The sequence below is a fragment of the Manis pentadactyla genome, chromosome X, assembly GCF_030020395.1.
Source record: "Manis pentadactyla isolate mManPen7 chromosome X, mManPen7.hap1, whole genome shotgun sequence".
Classification (NCBI taxonomy): Eukaryota; Metazoa; Chordata; class Mammalia; order Pholidota; family Manidae; genus Manis; species Manis pentadactyla.
In genome coordinates this window covers 12,233,567-12,250,799 of record NC_080038.1, presented here as the reverse complement: position 1 = coordinate 12,250,799, position 17,233 = coordinate 12,233,567, and the positions used below count along the sequence as shown (strand labels likewise).

Sequence of the window (17,233 nt, the reverse complement as noted above, 5' to 3'; positions counted from 1 at the left end):
TCTCTTAATATTGTTTCATTCCTGGAGATCCTTTTTTCTCTCTCTCTGTCAGCTTCTATGCGTTCCTGTTCTCTGGTTTCTGTTCCATCAATGGTCTCTTGCATCCTATCCATTCTGCTTATAAATCCTTCCAGAGTTTGTTTCATTTCTGTAATCTCCTTTCTGGCATCTGTGATCTCCCTCCGGACTTCATCCCATTTCTCTTGCGTATTTCTCTGCATCTCTGTCAGCATGTTTATGATTCTTATTTTGAATTCTTTTTCAGGAAGACTGGTTAGGTCTGTCTCCTTCTCTGGTGTTGTCTCTGTGATCTTTGTCTGCCTGTAGCTTTGCCTTTTCATGGTAATAGGAATAGTTTGCAGAGCTGGGACGAGTGACGGCTGGAAGAACTTCCCTTCTTGTTGGTTTGTGTCCCTCGTCTCCTGGGAGAACAGTGACCTCTAGTGGCTTGTGCTGGGCAGCTGTGCGCAGACAGGGTTTCTGCTTCCTGCCCAGCTGCTATGGAGTTAATCTCCGCTGTTGCTGTGGGCGTGGCCTGGCTCGGGCAGCTGCTCCAAAATGGTGGAGTCGCATTGGAGGGGGAGCAGCCAGGAGGTTATTTATGTCCGTGAGGGGCCGCCGTGCTCCCTGCTGCCCAGGGGGTTAGAGTGCCCAGAGATCCCCGGATTCCCTACCTCTGGACTAAGTGTACTGCCCTGCCCCTTTAAGACTTCCAAGAAGCACCCGCCAGAACAACGATCACATAAAAAAAAAAATGGCCACTCGTTTTTCTTTTGTTCTCTGGCGCTGGCCTCCAATACCCTCTCGTCGGTCTTGCTGCCCTGTTTCCCTAGCATCCAGGGCCCCGCGCATGCACTGTGTCTGCACTCTGGTCCAGATGGCTGGGGCTGGCTATGTAGCAGTCCTGGTCTCCCTCTCTCTTCCCGCTCCGACTCCTCTCCTCCCGCCGGGAGCCGGGGGGAGGGGCGCTTTGTTCCCGCCAGGCCAGGGCTTGTATCTTACCCCCTTTGTGAGGCACTGGGTTCTCGCAGGTGTGGATGTGGTCTGGTTGTTGTCCTGTGTCCTCTGGTCTTTATTCTAGGAAGAGTTTGTCTTTGTTATATTTTCATAGATATATGTGGTTTGGGGAGGAGATTTCCGCTGCTCTACTCATGCCGCCATCTTGGCTCCGCCTCCATATCTCTGCCTGTTTTTTAATCAGATTATTTGGGGCTCTTCTGGTGTTAAGTTTTATGAGTTCTTTACATATTTTGAGTATTAGCCTCTTATTAGATACATCACTTGCAGATATCATCACCCATTCAGATTACCTTTTCATTCTGCTGATGGTGTCCTTTGCTGTGCAAGCTTTTTGGTTTGATATAGTCCCACTTGTTTGTTTTCACTTTTCTCTTAAGACAATCTAAGATTTTCTCTATCATGCTGTCATGTCCTAAGTGAGTTACTTAACCTCTCAGGGTTAAAAATTTCCCCATCTGTGAAATAATTCTAGTTTCAAATTTTAGGAGAAAGAATACTCCACCAAATGATCTTAATCATCTTGTGAGCAGCTTGGGATTTTAGGTGTTACCATGCTCCAAGAGAACAATGTCATCAAGTCGTCCAGTGGTCATATTTTGGCCAACTCAATGAGGTGGGGGCACAGTATGACTAAGCTGTTTCCCTGTCTTGAAGTCAGGGGTGGGCTGGAACTCACTGAGATGACTCCTGAGATGGGAGCCCTGTGCCTACTACTTTGCAGGGCTAGACACAACGGCAAGGCCTGACAACAACCAACAGTCAATTTTTAATTTTTAACACGGCAAACACATGTGTGGCACTTATTAGGCACTGTTCTAAGTACATCATATTTATATTAACAAGCACTCTGACTGGTAACTTACAGGTGAGGAGATAAGGCACAGAGAAGCAAGTAACTTGCCTATGATCACAGAGCTATTAAGGGTTGGAGCTAGCCTCTGAATCCAGACAAACTCCAGATCTCATGCTTTTAGCCACTATGTTGCACTGCCAGAGAACCATCCTTCAGGCCCTCTCTTCCAATTCATCCTAACAGTGGAATTAAAAGAGGTGACAAAAGGAAATTATCCTCCTGCACCACCCCACTGCCTCCAACGGAACCATCAGAGAATTAATGAGCAGTGCTTGGGAAAAGAAAAGGAGGAAACTAAAACCGGAGTTGCAGAAGGAGGTAGAAGGTAAGGAAGTTGGACAATTATGAGCTCAAAATGTTAAAAGTTTCTCCTGTCTCTCCATGTCTTCTGCCTCACCGCAGCTTAAAGCTGACTTCCAGAGATGCTAAGAAATTCTAGAGTCAGAGAGGAATGAAAAAGGGATCAGCTGTGTTCCTCACAGAGCCCAGTAGGCTGAACACACAGTGGGGGCCAATAAAAAAACTCGATTGAATCATATTTTTAAAATGTTTATTATTGTGTCTATCAGAGGAAGGAAACGTGCTATTGAAAAGCAAAATTCACTAAAACCAGCAATTTTGCCATCTAAGAAACAAATTCCTGTTATTGAGAAGTAGAGTTCTACATTTTTTCTTCCCTTTACAAAAGCTGGCAAGGAAAGAATGAAAAAATAGGGAAATGTTGAAGTTTCTACCATTCTTCTGTGCTCCTAAAGCTGGGCTTGCAAACTGGCAATGCACAGGCCCAAGCTGGCTCTAAGACACGTTTTGTTTGGCCTGCCTGTCAGCCTGCACCACGGTCCCCCTGCCAGCCCCCCAACTCAGTGTTTTAAATTGGAAATAGTTGCCAAAATATAAAAAAAATAGGCAAGAATTCCTTGACAGATGTATTGCAAATAAGTTCTACTGTTTCACAGCTTGCCAAACTCTTTTACTTGTGAATTTTGATAAACAGAAGTTCTTAATTTTAATGAAATCTAGTTTCTCAATCTTTTCCTTTATGGCTAGTGCTCTGTATACCCTGTTTAAAAGACTCTTTATGAAATTCATTAAGATATTATCCTAGGCTTTCTTCTAGAAACTTTGTTTTACCTTTCACATTTAGATCTATGACCCATATTGAATTAATATTTGTGCATGGTAGAGATCCAGGTTCATTTTTTTCCATGTGGATATCCAATTGCTCCAGCACCATATAGTGACAAGACCATCTTTCCCCCACTGAATTATGATGGCATCTTTATATTAAAGCAAGGGAGCATACATCTGTGGATGTGTTTCTGAGCTACTCAGTACCACTGACCTATGTGTCCAGCATTTGCAATACTACTACACTCTTACTGTGGCTTTATAATAAGTCTCAACATCTAGTAAGAGTTAAGTCATCCAACTTTGTTCTTCTTTAAGATTACCTTGACTACTCACTAGAATGAATGCTTAAAATTGGTGTGTGGATGTACGATGCATATTATGCCTCAATAAAAAGGTAAGTAACACAAAAGGGACTTTCTGGGGGTTAGGGAGATGAGATATCGAACCTCTCTCACAGAAATCAGAAATTTGGCAACAAAAGAGCCTGTGTGGCAGTAATCTAGAGTGGCCTTTATTCACGGTATGCAAGCTCCAATTTGTCACAGTCCCCACCTGTTGTTTCTACCAGAGGCAGATGGGCCACTGCCACTTCTCATCTTAAGTCGCGCCACCCATTTACACTGCCACTTGGACCCTGGCAGTATTCGGGTTAATGAACGACTTCAGCAGAGCCCGTTGATGTAGCTCTGACCAAGGGAAGGGGTGCTCCCGGCAGCGGTGAGAAGGCTACAGTGCCCTGGATAATTGAGGGAAATGGAGGGAAGCCTGAGGGGGGCTTCTCTGGAGCAGGCTTCTCAACACGGCACTCCTGGCATTTTTGGCCAGATCCTTCTTGGTGGTGGGGGCTGTCCTGGGCACTGGAGGACATTCAGGAGCAGCCCTGACCTCTACCCACTAGATGTCCTCCCAAGCTGGCACAACCAAAAACGTCTCTAGACCTCGCCATATGTTCCCCAGGAGGCAGAGGCCAAATTGCAGCCACTGAGAACGCTGGCCCAGACATAGAGAGGAATAGGAAGAGCAGGAGAGACCTGCATGAGGTGTGGACACGGGGGTAGACTAGAGATACGGGCAGCTGCCCCCAGCTCCACCTGCCCACCCTCCCCTGGCAGGCAGAAGCAGAACAATGAATCTACAAAGAAGGAGAGGAACACTTTGAGGGACATAGTGGACTGTGCCACAGGGAGCTGAAAACAGGACAGCTGCATCGCAACCCCCTAGAGCATCTTTCACACAGAATAAAACGTGAACAATGTCCCCTGGAGCTGTGCGATGTGGTGGCCCTGGGTACAGACTATTTAAGAGCTCCTGGGTCTCTAAATTGTCTATAAATTTCTGCACTTTTCCCATTCTACCCCATCCTCCACACATATACATACAAATGTGTCACGTAAATGATGTTTGGGGGTAAAGAATGGTCCATCTATCAAACTCATTCCTAGGAGGCATATCAGAGCCAGAAGTAGCTAGGATAAAACCATCAATTCCCTCATTACCTCTGCCTCTTAGAACCTCCAGAAGGACTGAGACGCAGGCTCTCACTACACGCGGGTAGAGGTTCAAGCGAAGTTCATTCGCATTTCAAAGGTCCTGCATCATCATTCTCTGTGTCTGTATCCCATTTGCTTTGCTTTCATTTCCTTCCCCAAGCCTTACCTTTATTCCCCTTGGCTTTCCTGCACCTCCTAGCTTTGATTAGGTCTAGGACGGGCTGGAGGCATGTGCTGTTCTGCAGCGGTGTACCAAGGATGGGAGTGGTCCATCCCAGGTACAAGAACACAGGGTGTGTTCCCTGTAAAATTAAAAAAATAATAATAAGACTGACTAAAAGTCAGTCTGCTTTTATTATCATCATCCACTGGCAATTCTAAACTTGTTTGGACATTGGTCAATGATAAAATGCTCCTCCCCCTCAAAAATATTGCTGGTCTATGTTCTATAGAATTAGTGTGCCTATTGGTTTTGAAATATATTATACTTACATAAGCATAGCAACATAAGACAATTATTTTATATATGTATGTATGTATATATATATATATAAAATATTTATTGCTTTTGGTTATGATGCTAAAGGATACTCAAAAGTATCTTAACATTTTTACACAATTTCTGTGCCAATTCCTTCTTCCTGCCAAATCTGTCAAGAGGATTCAGGGCAAATAAAGGAAGGTATGTCTGGGTTACAATCTTATACTCCAAGATCCTTCTTATTCTACATTTGAAAGAAAAATGTGATGGGAGAAGAACCACTCATACCTGCAAACATGCATGTTTGTGCTTCTGGAACACCTCATATTTGAAAAACAACACGGCAGGACTCTGAAGTTGGAGTTTACCATGGAGATCCTATACTTGGAGCATTTCTCCTCTAGGCTTGGGAATTTTTCACAATTGTTAAATATACTCAACTGAGAACTCTTTTTCAAAAGGAATTGGATATCTCAGCTTTATATCCAAACTCTTCATTTCTGCACTTTGATAAGCCTTCTTGCCAAAAAAGTTTAAAAGAGCCCTGTACCTCTTGGTCATCTCGGGGCCCTTGGTATCTCCCCCAAAAATAAAGAGTTGAGGAGATAAAGTCTCCCACCATCCAAAAGGGCTCCTGCCCAGCAGCGTTTAGTCCCTTATGTTCTGGGGCTTTGGTCCTTTGGCCAAACACATACCAGAAGATGTGTAACAAATCAAACTAACAGGCTTGGTTCATGTCAGGAACACTAGTTTACAACCTTCCAATGAGGCATTTCCTTTCTAGGGAGTAGAAAAAAATTGGGAGAACACAAATCACTCCATGCGTATTAGTGAAGTGACTTCATGCATCTGTGTTTAAATCTTCAAAGGGGCTATAATCTCAGCATGCACTATGTCTTCTTATGACATGCAAGGCCTTCCCATCTGGCTTTTTGCCTGACTCTTGCCAGTTGCTCCCCTCCACACTCTATGTCCACCCATTAAATGCAGAGAATCATCTTTTGCCATTTTCAGAATATACCACGCTCTTATCCTGACTTGCCTTTGCATCCACAGCTTCCTCTGCCTGAAACACCCACTCCTTCTTAGATAATGCCTTTTGCTCTTTTAAGACTCTTCCATGAAGCCTTGAACCTTCCTGGCGCCCCACTGCCTGAATTAGATGCCCCTGTGTTCTCAGAGCAACCTGGCCTTTCATCTTCAAGCGGACACTGTGCTCACAACGTCTTCCTCCTGAGCTCACAGCTAGACTACATTTCCGTCTCCTTTGCTGTTAACTCTCATCACATGACTGCATTCCTGGAAATGAAATATGCATAGAAATGGTGTGTCATTTCTGTGAAGAGTAATTGTATTCTCTCTACAGTCTCTTTTTCTCCTCAGACTGGCTAAGGAGAAAACTCTCTAGCCCTAGAGGAAGATGGACACAAAGAGTCTGGGTCCCTGCAGGACCACAAAGAAAATGGTACAACTATGAGCATCCACTCCAGATGCTGAGTGAGAAATAAACTTCCATTGTGGCAATTCATTGACCTCTTAGGTTTCTTTGTTGCAAATGGCAGGATTTCTTTTCTTTTTATGGCTGAATAATGTTCCATTGTGTATGTGTACCACATCTTCTTTAACCATTCATCTACTGATGGACATTTAGATTGTTTCCATATCTTGGCTATTCTAAATAGTGAAGCTATAAACATAGGGGTGCATCTGTCTTTTCAAATCAGGGATTTTGTTTTCTTGAGTGGAGTGACTGGGTCAAATGGTATTTATATTTTTAGTTTTTTGAGAAACCTCCATATTGCTTTCCACAGTGGTTGAACCAATTTACATTCCCACCAAAAGTGTAGGAAGGGTTCCTTTTCTCCACATCTTTGCCAGCATTTGCTGTCTCTTGTCTTTTGGATAGGGCCATCCTAACTGGTGTGAAGTGGTATCTCATTGTGGGTTTTTTTTGCATTTCCCTGATGACTAGTGATGTGGAGCATCCCTTCATGTGTCTGTTGGCCATCCGTATTTCTTCTCTGGAGAAGTGTTACGGTTCTTTGTTACAGCAGTTAGCCAAGCCTAATTTATCATAGCACTTATCCTGCGCTGCCATTACAAGTCATTTGTAGGTCTCTGTGAGCTCGCTGGGGGAAGGGGTTCTGTCTTGGAGGGTCCCATCTCTAGTGCCTAAAATAGGGCTTGATACACAATTGGGGCACAGTAAAGCTCTGTGAAAGGGAGGTCAGGAGAGGGAACCACTGCAGGAATGGACACTGAATGAGCTGAGGCCCCACATGCGTCAGTTTTCCCTCTCTGTACCACAGTTTCCTTGACTGTCTGATGAGGCTAGCTTGATCACTTCAACTTTGGTGAGCATCAGTATCACCTGAAGGGCTTGTTAACACAAAGATTACCAGGCCCACTCCCAGAGTTCCTGTTTTGATTGATCTGGGGTGGGTCCCAAGAATCTGCATTTCTAATAAGTTCCCCAATGACACTGACACTGCTGGGGACCACACTTTGGGAACTACTTGCCTAAATGATCTCAGAGCTCTTTTACTTCTAAAGTGGGTGACCTAGTGATCCTCCCCAGTGCTTGGGAAAGGTCTGGGTCAGTGATGTCCTGTGTCCAAGCTTAGGAGCCAAATCATGGATGGTTTTCTAGAGTTAGTTTGGCACTACTACTAGATTGGAAATATCCTATGTGTAGTCCACCATTTGCATTCACAATACAGGATAAAACCCCAATCTGACAGGAGACTGGTGTCTCTTAAAATTATTCACATTTTAAAGGTAAGAAACTACAACTGGGGTGCCAGATTACTTAGTTCGGACTTCAAGCCAACTCTCTCTGAAACTCCCCCTTCACTCCTACCACAGCTAAGGATATGTTGATTGGTAACCTTTTTAACAAAAAGAACACTGACAAGATGAAGCAAATAACCTGACCCCACATTAAGTCATGTTTTCAATTCAGTGGATCTTTAAAAATCACTGTGAATTAGCTGTGATATCCCACAATCACCCAGTATTTACTCTGTATAGGCCTTTAAGAACCTAGCTCAGATCACCAGGAAGTAAAAATAACTAAGTGTCAGACTTTGATTTAATTGGGAAGATGTCCAACTCCTTTTCATTTCACTTGCATTAAATGCACGAGACCAAAGGTGGACCACAATTTATTGAACACCAAGACTCCATAAAAGCCACTCTTAAGTCATCATACATTTATTTTTAACATAGCACCCCAGTTTCACATTATGTACATTTTCCAAAGTTGGAGATTCTTAACCTACTGTGTTCTTCACAGACTTTCCAACAAGTGTGAAAAAGAGGCAGTAAGGTTAGCTTGAGACTACAAGTCACAATCCAACACAGGCTATCCTTTATTTATGTTTAAGATCAATATACATAATGCTCCCAAAGTTTAGTAAATGAATGAGACTCTAGCTGAGTAAAATATTAACACAACTTGCTAGCACATTATCATGAAAAGATGGAAGGCATCAAATATATCTTTGCTGTTACTCATTTTACTGTTCAATGTACCTGTAGTGAAAAAATATACATTTTTACTCTCAAGGTTAAAATAGACCACTCAGCTCATTATCCCTCCCAGCCCACTGGCATGAAGACTAAAATGGCTCTTCCCACCTCTGGCTCACTGGAGACAAAAAGAATGGAGGTGCTAAAGAGTATACCAGGCTCCCAAAGTGGGTGCAGTTGATGCCCTCACACAAGTTGCCTTAAAACAAAACAAAACCAACATAACCCAGTTGACCCAATCACCATACAAAGGGGTTATTGCATGAACTGTTCTGTTCCCAGGGCAGAGCTCCCTGAAGGGGCTTTAGGATCCAGTCCTGTTGTCCAACAAAGCACTTTAGGACAGAACCGGAACCTGAGGACTTCCTTTTGTAGCCCCCTCAAATTCCAACTCCAACCCTCTTAAAGTACAGTCCTCTGGTCTTCAGAGTCATAGACCCATTTTCTCCAACTTCCCATGGCCATGAACTTATAGCTTAGAGCAAGACAGGAGAACTCACAAAACATGAAAAATAAACATTCCCCAATTGTTGAGAGCAGACCAAGGCTTCTGTAACTAGAACAAGTCCTCTCCGCTGAAACCTTCCTATATGCCTTTTAGAAAAGGTTTCTTTATCATCATGTGTATTAATAGATGCAGAAAATAATTATACAAACCTAAAAGCGACAAGGTACCTGGGATGTCCTGCTCATATTAACAGACTGGCTGTTTCAAGGGAACATTTGTAAGGCAACCTCTGAAAAAGCCTATCTTTGGGGAGGGAAGCAGCCCTTAGACTCTGCTTGCACTGCTTGTAAAGTCTGGCTCCTATGTCTGTTGTTCTTACAGGTGCTCTTGGGAGGGTCACAAAGCTAGATGCATTTCCCATTACAAACAAGCAAAGCGAGGTGGCTCACAGAGTGACTCACATTCAAACTGCCATCAATGACTGACCTGTTGGCATTGATGGGAAGTCTCCCTTAGCCTGTGCTGAAGGAGAAGCAAGATATGTCACCTCAGCACTCCAAAAACCCGTCTCCACTTCTTACTACAAACTTGAATCACACTGAGTAATGATGCAGAAACAGAACAAAACAAAACACCCTTTACTAGACTGTAAACTCAAGCAGTCCTTTGAAATCAGAGTTTTAAAAGAGTACACTTGAAACAGTATGACACCTAGAAAGAGAAACCAAAGTTACTAAGTGTTCTTTACTAGGAGAAAAAGACCTCTCCACTGATATTTCATTTTGTTCACACTCATCCTGTTCAAACCACAACCTATGGAGACCTACTTGTCAATAATATGGGAAGATCTGGTTGCTATGATATTTGAAAATTTTTTAGATATTTTAAAAATCATGTTCCCTTGGTGATATCTAGTTGGGAGGTGTGATTCTAGCTCATGTTGAACAAATGTTTTTAGCTCTAAGGTGTTATACTATAATTGGGATCTTTCCAACTACTGCTTAGAAAATGACATCTACAAATGCTTGCCTTAACTGGAAGAAACACATCCATTCCAAGGTTTTCTTATTGGGCTTCTGAATACCTACCTATTATTACTAAGGTTGTGAGATCATTAAGAAATAAACAACTATCATTTAGAAACAGACTTTAGAATCAAGTCACATATACAGAGAAGAATGTTTTATGATAGCTCAGACATTGGTAGGAAATCAAAGGAAAATTCTTATTTTTGATTACTCACCCTAAAATGTGCTGAAGGTAACATTTGCAACCCAAGTAACCAAAGATATATTGAAGAAAACTGTAACTTACTACATATTGGGTTCATTTCAGTCACAGTAGTCTATTTTAAAAACAAACTCCCATAAGGAATATAGGAATGGAATCCACTCAAAGTAACAGCTGTCAAAAGTTCTGCCAAGAAACTCAGAGTAATTTACTGCATCATGAAAGATGAGGTGTTCGGAAGAATAGTTCATCATATTCTTTCCCTTCAGATTTTTTGTTTCAATCCAAGACAAATATCTAGATCTAAAACTCATTAAAACATGTTTTCATATTTTACGACTGATTAGATAAATAGAATTCAACATAGTAAATAGAAGAAACCCCTATAATCTATTTTTAATATTGCCTAGAAGCTAGAGGACTTAACTTAGAATCCATAAAATCAGGCTAGCATCCCAACTCTGCCACTAGCTACCTCTTTCTATGGATTATTCGGCTAGGAACCATGGCTTCTTAGGGCCTTGGCTTCCCCACAAGCAAACTGCAGGAGATGAATACCAGTCTCTCAGCTCTGACATCCGATTCTCCAAAGATGGTAAAATGGACACAACTGCCAGCTAAGCTGTCTCCTCTCCCAGCCAGGCCCAAAGCACTTCTCTAATATTAATAAGGCAGTTAGATCCTTCCAATTAAGGCAAACAGCTACCTTGACTACAACACGCATCTCCATTCCAATACCTACCTTTTGGTTTTGCTGGAAAGGGAGGTGGTAAAAGCAACAAGCCACACACAAAAGACACTTGGGTACCCAACAAGCCCACCATCAACCACTACTGTGATTTATCCTCAGGACCCCATGGAGGAAGACCACTTAACAACAAGATTATTAAACCCCTGGATGGGGGCAGCATCAACCGGCTGTCCACAGAGTTCTGCCCAACAAGCAGGCCTAATTTTGGAGTAGTTTTATAGAAGAAGTATAATGGTGATTTCAATAACCCTGCCTTCCTATAAAATAACATTAAAGGCTCATAGAAACATTACCAGGAGTTATAACCCTAAGTTTAAAATGTACATCCAAAGAAAACAGAGAAATAGAAGATGAGCATTAGTTAGGTAATAATAATGATATGCGTGTGTGTGTGTGCATATGTGTGTTTTAAAAATCCAGTTCTTAGCAGCTGATAAATGGTGGTCACTATTAAGTCCAGTCAAGAAGGTTGGATACAAATATTATTGGCATGTGCTTCAACGCAATGCCTACCTTAAAATACTGGTGAAACTATGCAACTCATGGGGTGCTGATTGTCCAATGCAAATTTTTCCCTTTAATGAAAACTAAGCCGACTAAACAAAACCCCAACCTCCTAATTGGCTTATCCATTGGCATTGGCTTGGTGGGGAAAAAACACATCAATATTTTCCAAATGCATAATATAGACTAACATTCCTTAGTTTACATGTGTGCTTAATGGATATGAAGTGCTATCTCCAGTGAGTGCATATGCACTGGGAGAGAGAACGTGTATATACTGGTCTCTCCTGGATTGAATGTAACAAAAGGCAAATGTGCTGTGAAATGCCTGCAACAAGGACACTGTTGGTTAATGTCTTGCTGCCCTCAGATCTCAGAACATGGGAAAAGAGGGGACCTAAAGTATTTGCACTGACCCAGTCATAATCTTAGGAGGGGATTAACTGACTCCAACCCCTTCCCACAGCAACAAAAAAAGGCAGCCGAAAGGGAAGGAAAATCGGAATAGAGAAATAGTTTCAGTTTTGTGATTTTCAAATCAAATCAGTTCAAAATCTTTTATTATGCACAGAATAGAACCAATTTGTTTTTCTTTGGAAAAACATCATCTGTTGGAGCTCCTCTGCCATAAGATACTGATAAAGCTTGCCAATGAAATAAGGAAGCATTAAATAAACGCCTACTCTTTCTAAAAGCTGTCAACCCTACTGAAATCAAAGGCTTAATCCCAATACACTGCAAACCTATCCTAAACCACTTCAAAAAGGACCGTAGGCGTACCCCACCCTCTAGCCTAAGAATGGGTAAATTAGCAAAAGGCTCAAGAGACCTCCTTTCGTGCCATCAGTCTCTCCAAGTGATGTTAAAGATGGTGTGCCTTGATCCCTGTGAGGGTTGGTCAATTCCCACTTTCAACTTGAGCTTTAGGGGAAGCAGTGGCTATTCGAATTTCTAGAGGGTATACTGGCTTCTGCCATTCGAGCTTGCCGCTTTACATCTCTTACACTGGAGTCAGCTGGACTCCTCCAGACCATGGAAAAACCAATCACTTCCCAAGAGTACACTTCACAGAGAACAAACAGTCACATATCCAGTGTGAAAACTGGCCTTCCTTTCATTATTTCTTTATATCCAATATACACACAATCCAAGTTAAAATAACAAAGACAAAACTAACTACTAGAGATTGTTGAATTGCTGATAATAACCATTTCCCCTTCTTCTCCAGTTTGAATACCTGGGTTCAAAAAACAATTATGTATCTGTTCAAAGTCTCATCAGCCTTTCATATCTGATGGGTGATTTCCAAATTCATGTGTTTACAGATATGTTTCCCATGCAGGATAAAAGTAGAGATCTGGCAACTATTTAATTTGATTGGGAGAGGCAGTTAAAACAGACTGCTCTTGCCTAAAAATGTACATAAAAGGACTGAGTTACCCGGGTTGATGGTCTAGCTGGGCCAAGTTAAACAGACCACTGACAAAACCTCCATTTTATAGAGGTGTAAAGAACCAGTAGGTCTTTGCCATTCAACAGAAAACGACAGTCATATATTATTCATAGCTAGATATAATATCAAAATGGCACTAGAGAAGCAATTTTTGGCATGTAGTGGTGGAGGGCACAGTGCCAGTCTAAATCTGATGCTTTTGTTTTATTTTAGTTTTTGTTATTATCATCATCATGCCAAAGACTAACCAATTGAACTTCCAATGATTCAGGAAACCAACCTACCGTATATGATATACATACAAAAATAAAACAAGCATCATGATGGCACCGGGTTATAAGGTTTTGTACAAATCATAAATTCTTTAAATAAACAATGCCCTAAGTTGTTTTATTTGCTAGAATAGTTTTTGATAAGGAGCAATACCTAACACCTTGAGGAAGTACTTAAGAATGGGAGATAAATTCCACCAATAATTATAGTTTCGAGTGTGATAATCAGTTGTATTTTTTCCACCAGAGTAAAACGTACAAGTAAAGTACAAGAGAAAAGGTGATATGGATTGTATTCTACTGCTCACAGCTTTTGACACAGTTTCAAACATCTAAGACAAGTAGTTGAGTTGAAACATTCAAATGAAAGATCTTGGCAGAAAAGGTCACCCATGGTTACTTGAATCTTGGGGGTCACAACACAGTAACTGGACGAAGTTGTTCCAACTGGTTTTCCAATGCAATCCGTTCTTGATGAACCTCCTGATTTGTACAAAACAGAGAGAAGAAAAACAAAAACACAAAGGGGTCATTTCCTGGGTTCATCCCTACTTGATCCAATATTAAAAAGAAATGTATAGTTGGACCCACAAACACTTATGTGCCATATGACTCCAGTGGACTGAAAGGCACATATTTAAAGCTGGTATGTAGACACAGGAGGCTTTACAAGTTGTAATTTCTCAACTCCTTTCTGAAGATGATGAAATGAACCTGACTAAACCACTCCTTCCTCCCAGCCTTAATCTCAGGCTCAGGTTTAAAACAGCATTGGTGGCTGGCAGGGAATGACACTAAAGATTCAAAGACTGATCAGAAGGTAGCAGAAAAGCAAAAGCAGACTCCACAAGGACTAAATCTCTAGTTACAACGTCTCATTTTCAATCCAGCACTATCTATACTCAGTCAAGTCTGAGGGATGAGAAAGTATGCTGGCCACCCCTCCATCAAAGTGTTACCCAAGCTCCTGGATAAAATATGGCTAAAGGCAGAAAAGAGGGTCAGCAATCTGCTATTTTGAAATTCAGAATTTCATCCCTAAAGCAGAATTACTGGCAGGAGGAGAAGGGTATACATGAAGGCATTCTAAAGTGGAATCGGTCAAGGTGGGAAAGGATTCTGCAGAAAGGCTGGATTCTGAGACGCTCCAGAAGAATCAACATGTTTATAGCACAGAACTCAACAAGCATTTATTTACCCACCCTCCTATCCTATCCAGCCAGCCAACAGCCTTTGAGTATCTATCTACTATTGGCCGTATTCTGTTCTAGGTGTGATGGTACCAGCAAAGAACAAGACAGCTCTGACCAATGACCTCATAGGGATTATAGTCAAATGGCTAGAGAAAGACAACGTTAAAGAGCAAACACTTTCAGCAGGAAATAAATAAGATGATGTAATAGAGAGTAATGGGGAATCTGGGAGAAAGACAGAGGAGTGCTCAGGGAAGGCTTCTCAAGATGCTATCTGAGCAGACTTGAATGAAATGAGGGGTGAGCCATGTGAAGATATGGTGGGGGAGGATAATCAGGGAAGACAAAATGGCAACTGCAAAAGCCCTGAAGGGGGAATGAGCTTGAACAATTTATTTAGGAACAAAAAGGTCTGTGTGATGAGCACAGGGAGCAAAGAAGATATTGCCAGGAACTGAAGTGAGAAAGTTAGGCAGGGGACAGTGTGGACACAGTAAAGAGAGTGGATGCCACTCTAAGTGCAGGGGGAGAGCACTGAACGCTTTGAATTAGGGAAGACACGTGACCTAATTCAAAATTTTCACTGCAGCTATTGTGTAGACAGTGGATTGTAGCAGGGCAAGAGTGGGAGCAGGCAGCAGTTGGGAAGTTACTGCCTGGACACAGGTGAGAAATGAAAATGGCTTAGATCAGCTATAAAGATGGGAAGAAGTGGATCAATTCTGGATATATCTTGAATCTAGAACTGATAAGACTTGCTGAGGAAGTTGATGTAGGAAAGAAGGAAGGGGGTTTTGGACTAAGCAATGGATGGCTAGTAGTGGTATTAATTGAGAACCAGAAGATTGGAAGAAATAGGCATTTCAAGGAGAGCATTGGGAATTAAGCATTTGAAATGTGTATTAGATACATCAGGAGAAAAGGCTGAGTAAGCAATTGTAAATACATGTCTAGAAATCTAAGGAAAAAGAAGTAGGGCTTGAAACAATCTAGAATCACCATGTTAGTCTTTCAAAGCCATGGGACTGTATAATGTCATCTAGCAAAAGACTACAGATAGAGGTTGGAGGTAAAGATGGAACTGAACATACCTACCATATTCATTCCCTACTAGAACTCCACTAAAACAATTTCAAAAAATTGTTTTAAGTCATAGACATACAAGGACAGGGAAAACAAAAGGGATAAAAAGGTGGTAGCGATAAAAACTTGTATGCTAGAAGGCAAACTAATGAACGGAAATGACTCAGCAAATCTAAGAAAAATAAATGTGGGGATTCTACCAGTCACTGAGAATGACTCTTCCAATTATGCATTATGAAACTGGGGAAGTAACCACAGGGTGGATTCAGGATCCACTGGCCCCACTGTGAGATGGACCTGAGCTACAATGCCACTGATCACCTGACCTCCATAAGCATCTACTCTGACTGGTGGGTCACAGGGACATCTTGAGTCTCTTGGAATTACTGTCAGTTCAGAGCCAGTGTCCAATAACCCACCCAAAATCAGACTATTTCCTTTTCCCCAAAGAACAGTCACCCTGATAAATGGCCTTTCCTTTGGGAAAGGCTAGGAAAGATTAACAGTATGAATTTTTGGTTGCATAGTGAGGTACCTTCCTTAAGGTGACCCAGATGTCCCTTTACTCAAGAGGTTCTACTTAAACTGACCTTATCTGGAAGTTCATTGAGAGGTCATGACTAGAGCTGTTTTGATGATTCTTCAGACTTGTGTTCACTAGACCTAGAACTTTTTCACTCATACAGATTAGGTAAACTGAATCACAAGCTAAGCACGGTGTTAAAACAGGAGCCAAATCGGATTTTACACAGAAGACTCCCTGACTCATTCATATTGGCAGCTCCAGATTCCTATGAAAGGGGAGGAAGACTGGCTAAAACAAGTGTTAGTTCAAAGTGTGCTTCAGAAGCAATTAGATCCCCAGGATCCTTCCTGCCACAGGGCAGAACACTGAAGATTTATTCAGTGAAAAGGTAAAACAAAGGGCTTCTAGATTAGCAATACACAGATACAGTTGAGGACAAGACACTAGACTGGAAATAGAGGGAGTAAATGATTATCTTGGATGCAGAGACCCACAGCCCTCTTCCTGCACTGAACCAGGTCTTTCTCTCCGTGCAGGAGACCAAAAGAGTCTCTTCTCTGGGGACTCCAACCAGACCAAAAGGAAAGAGCCAATGATACTGCCTTTGGGGGTTCCCCAACTGTATAGCCCAATCAGATGCATGAGTGAAGCCCAAAGCTGCTAAGCCCCACTACAGGCTATGAAATTCCAATCAGCATTTTCATCCCCTTCCTAAATATAAGCAAAGAAGGACCATCAGATATTGAAAGAAAGCATCTAATGAGAAATATGTACAAAATTTAAAAGCAAGTATGCAGGACAAAGAAAAATACTTCCATTAAGAGAGGCTATTGTAACAATGAAACAAGAATAGGATACCATCAGAAAGAATTGGAGAATAAAAAATGAACTCCTGGTCATTAAATAATAGGGGATTTAGAATTTAAAATTAAGTCTCTAGAAACAGACTAAAACAGAGGCAAAGGAAGAGGAAAGAAAGAAAATATGAGAAAATTACATAACCAAGCTAAGAGGTCCAATGTCTGAAAAATATCAGCAAGGGAGAACAAGGAAAAGGGGGACAGGGGAGGAAAATATCAAGAACAAAAATCAAGAAAATTCCCAGAACTAAAGAATATGGTTTTCCAAATTAAAAGGCTTTACCAAGTACACAGAACAATGGATGAAAATGACCTACACCACAGCAGAGGAGAGGGGAGAAAAACCCAGAAGCAAACAAAGCACAAAACAAAAACAAGGTCACCACACAAAGATTCATAAAATAGCA

At 41.7% G+C, this 17,233-nt stretch overlaps 1 protein-coding gene across 13 annotated transcripts in view; it reads right to left on the bottom strand.

The window, feature by feature from the left end:
* Window positions 1-8,175: 8,175 nt before the first annotated feature.
* REPS2 (RALBP1 associated Eps domain containing 2) overlaps window positions 8,176-17,233 on the bottom strand; it is a 274,803-nt gene continuing 265,745 nt past the window's right edge. For all 13 annotated transcript variants that reach the window (XM_057496022.1, XM_036912894.2, XM_036912895.2 and 10 more), the window contains one exon: window positions 8,176-13,647. Coding sequence is in view for 12 of the 13 variants with exons in the window: in XM_036912894.2 (XP_036768789.1) it covers window positions 13,579-13,647 (69 nt within the window). In the remaining variant the exon portion in view is untranslated. The remainder of the gene's footprint in view (window positions 13,648-17,233) is intronic.